Source organism: Sapajus apella, unplaced genomic scaffold (assembly GCF_009761245.1).
Source record: "Sapajus apella isolate SASKATOON/1434 unplaced genomic scaffold, GSC_monkey_1.0 scaffold4232, whole genome shotgun sequence".
Taxonomy (NCBI): domain Eukaryota; kingdom Metazoa; phylum Chordata; class Mammalia; order Primates; family Cebidae; genus Sapajus; species Sapajus apella.
Window position 1 is genome coordinate 454 of NW_022441158.1, and position 3,478 is coordinate 3,931.

The following is a 3,478-nucleotide window of genomic DNA, read 5'->3' on the forward strand; positions in this document are numbered from 1 at the left end:
CAGAGGGTTGCTGGGACTGAGAGTTAGGGATGGGTGGAGGAGGGGGGGCCTTGGCATCTTCTCTTTAGCTGTGCCTTCTCTGAGCTGTGCCTTCACCACCCACTCTGGGTCACTCAGTTCTCCTCCATGCCCTTGATATAGTCCTGGACCCACTTGTCATTGGGGTTGGTGCAGATGGATTTGCCCCTTTTGGTGATGAAGCTGTGGAGCAAGAGGGAGAAGGATCACAAAGCGAGGGGCCCGGTGGCCAGAAGAGAGAGCCCTTCCTCCCTCCTTCCTAAATTCCCCACCTGACCTAGTCTGCTTCTCCTTTCTTTGATAGAAGCAGCTCAGAGCCAGTCTCCTCTCTGAGACATGCTCTTCTGCCCCTTGGACCCCTAAACCCATCTAGTCTCTGTGTCCCCCCCAAGAAAGTGCCCTGTTGCCTTCTTCTCCCTTCCTGTCGCTTCCCCACCTGTGGAGTCAGCTTTCCCATGGCTGCTGCAGGCTGCAGCCAGAAAGTGCCCAGCTTGCCGCTCAACTGCCTCTTCCTATGTAGTCATACTTGGGAGGTACGCTGGTGTCCCCATTTCCAGGTCACTCCCTGCCTCCCCCCAGAAGTCCCTGCTGGCTCCCTCTCCCCACAGTGTGATGTGTGTGTGTGAACCTACACAATTCCAGGCTTGGAGCACTGGCTGTTGGTCCCATAATAAGCCACAATCCGCGGACGGGGGATCCTGTGAGTAGCGTAGGCGAAACAGCACTCTGAGGGTTGGTAAGGTCCCCCTGAGGAGACAGCATCGGGATGCTGAGGAGGGTAAACCACTGGCTGCTAAAACGCCATACCACTGGCTCCTTCTGCAAGCCGAGGGCATGGAGGAGGGAAGAAAGGAGGCAGCCCCGCAGAACTTGGAGTGAGAGTAGGCTTTCCTCATCTTCTCCTCTCCTCCATAGCAGTCCCGAGCTCCTCTTCTCCTCCTCCCTCATCAGCAATCACCCTTCCTCCTGGAAAAACTGGTAGATGTCTTTCAAATCCAGGGTGGAAGAGCAGCACACTCAGATGTTCTCACACCATCTCTGGGGGCCGACTAGCAGATAAGGCTAGGGACTTGGCCAACATCATGCAGCCTTCGTGCCTTATTCGGAAAGGTGCTCCAAATGGGAGGAGTATTTGGAAGAAATCCCAATAGGGATTTGGAGACATGCCATTTGGGAATGCAAACCCAGTCTCTCCTAGTGCTCCACCCTGCCCATGTCCCCATTGAACCGACAGTGTGCCCGATGCCCACACCCAGCCCTGAGGACAATGGCCACAGAGTCAGGACACCCAAATCCTAACCCAACCTTGCCTGTGCTTCCTTTGTACTGTGGCCATTTAACTAACTTTCCCCTGTTCCCTCCTCTATAAATGAGACCCTTGGACTGGATCAGTGGTTTTCACATTGAGTTCTCTGGAGGTTGGGGGCCTTGGGGACTATTTCGGAGGCTCTGCTGCATTTGAGAGTGATGTCTTATACCCTACCCTACTCAATGTTTTTCTTTTTTTTTTTTCTGTTTTACTATTGGGCCTCTGTGGAAGATGTTGCTTGAAGAAAGGTTTGTGATCTAAAAAGTTTTAAAAATCAGTGGATTAGGTGATTTTTTTTTTACATCTATTATCTGACTGAGAAATTTCATGGCTCTTAAAGGAGAAGCAAGGAGGTGACAGCAGTCACCCCAAGCTTGAATTATAGAGGTAGCAGGAAGGACATTGCAGACCAAGAGCCCTGTATAAACAGGCGCATGTGGTTATGGAGTGGAGAAATCAGGTGTGTGCCTGTTATGTGGCCATACTGGATGGAAATGTGGGTGTGCATCACAATGGCTTTGAGGTCACGGAGGGTGGCCCGATGCCTGGGTGGAAAGGGAAAAGTCTGGTCCTGTTTTCCAGCTCCATTCCAGGCAGCATCCTCACTATCCAAAGAACAGCATAAGGGGAACCCTGGTTCCTGAGACCCAACGAGAGCTCCTATACTCTCCCACCTTGTTCCTCTGAGCTGTCAAATGACATTGCGGAGGCAAGTCAAACTGTGCACATACCCGCTAACTTTAGACCACTATATTTTAACAACCTTCTGCTTCCCCCCAGTTTCTGAAAAGGAGACTAGGTAAAATGGAAGAGTGATAAATAGTTTGAGTTGTCTTTAAAGGCACCTTATTGTAAGAAATCAGCTGAGAAATAGGGGCCTAGGAGGGACCCCACACTGTCGTGTTACCCCCAGCCCATACCCAAGCAATGCCGCACTCCCTGGGCACAGGTGACGCTGGAAGCAGGCTGGGCCTAAACCTCAGGAGGCCAATAGAAAAATGCCCTTGAGAGGCTCAAGACACTGCTCCTAATCTCCCTGAGGAAATGTCCCCCAAATGAGGTGGCCACTCTTTTGCTTGGTGGCAAAGAGAGAGAAGTTGAGGGAGTAGAGAGGCAGGCTGGCCTCACTCCATGGCCTTCAGGGAAAGGGGGACTGGTCCTGGGGGACAGTGATAAGAGATCAAGGCCACTTGAGTGAGGCCTGGTGAATCAGGATCTGTTTATCTGGAGACTAGAAGGCATTTGTGGTAGTGGAATGAGGCCCAGAGTCCCCCAAGTCAGGTCTCACTGGTCAAGGCTGGGAAATCCCAACTTAAACTCTTAAGCACAACTTATGGTCCTCAGTCTCATCTCCATCCTGCTCACCACACCATGGGGTGAAGAAGTGCTGTGGTGCTCAGTAGATATAAGGGTTGCTATACATACAATTTCAAGAAGATGCCAGCCTTCCTTTTCGCGTCCCCGCTGCTGGTCTCCCCACGAGCCCCAACCTTACTCCTGCTTATTTCCCTGCAGTGACTAGATTGGAAGGAAGACAGGGCATTGCACTCACCTGAGGAGAAGTCCGTCTTGAATTCACCATCACCTAGGGCGATGGTGATGAGGAAGAAGAAGGTAATGCCAGCCACGGAGACCTTCATGCTGTGGGGAGCTGTTGCAGGAGGAGAACTGGCCTGGTGAGGGCTTTGGAGGCTCCTGCGGTGAGGAAGTGTTGAGAAATGATCTTTGAGGCCAAGTATTTTTTAACATGAGGAAACAGATTTGGAAAGGAAGTAGCAAAGCAGCGATGCCTCAGCAATTTCATATCCTGCACATTTGTTGACAATGGCATGAACAAAGTAGGGAGAGCCAAGGTTTAAGGGAGGAAATGGTCTCCCATCCCCAGTGGGAAGTTCAGCTCTTTTGATATAAGCTTTTCCGTAGGCGTGAACATGAGCACAGGGCTGGGGCACTGTGTCAGATTTAGCAAAAGATCTCAAGGCTRGATGTGTCTTGTRTCCAATTCCATCTCAGGCCTTAGAACAGGCCATGTGGGACCTGGAGATTCAGGATCTGTTCATCTGGAGACTAGAGGGCACTTGGGGTAGTGGAATGAGGCCTGGAGTCCCCCAAGTGAGGTCTCATTTTGGGTGGTTGGGGTAGTGGAATGAG

At 51.4% G+C, this 3,478-nt stretch overlaps 1 protein-coding gene across 1 annotated transcript; it reads right to left on the reverse strand.

Annotated features, from left to right (window-relative positions):
* Positions 1-84: 84 nt before the first annotated feature.
* LOC116547702 (C-C motif chemokine 14-like) lies at positions 85-3,061 on the reverse strand. The gene is made up of 3 exons (XM_032273562.1): positions 2,880-3,061; positions 651-765; positions 85-201 (listed from the first exon to the last, which is right to left on the reverse strand). The coding sequence occupies exons 1-3, from the start codon at positions 2,965-2,967 to the stop codon at positions 114-116; spliced, it is 291 nt and encodes a 96-aa protein (XP_032129453.1). The 5' UTR covers positions 2,968-3,061; the 3' UTR covers positions 85-113.
* Between the last annotated feature and the right edge of the window lie 417 nt (positions 3,062-3,478).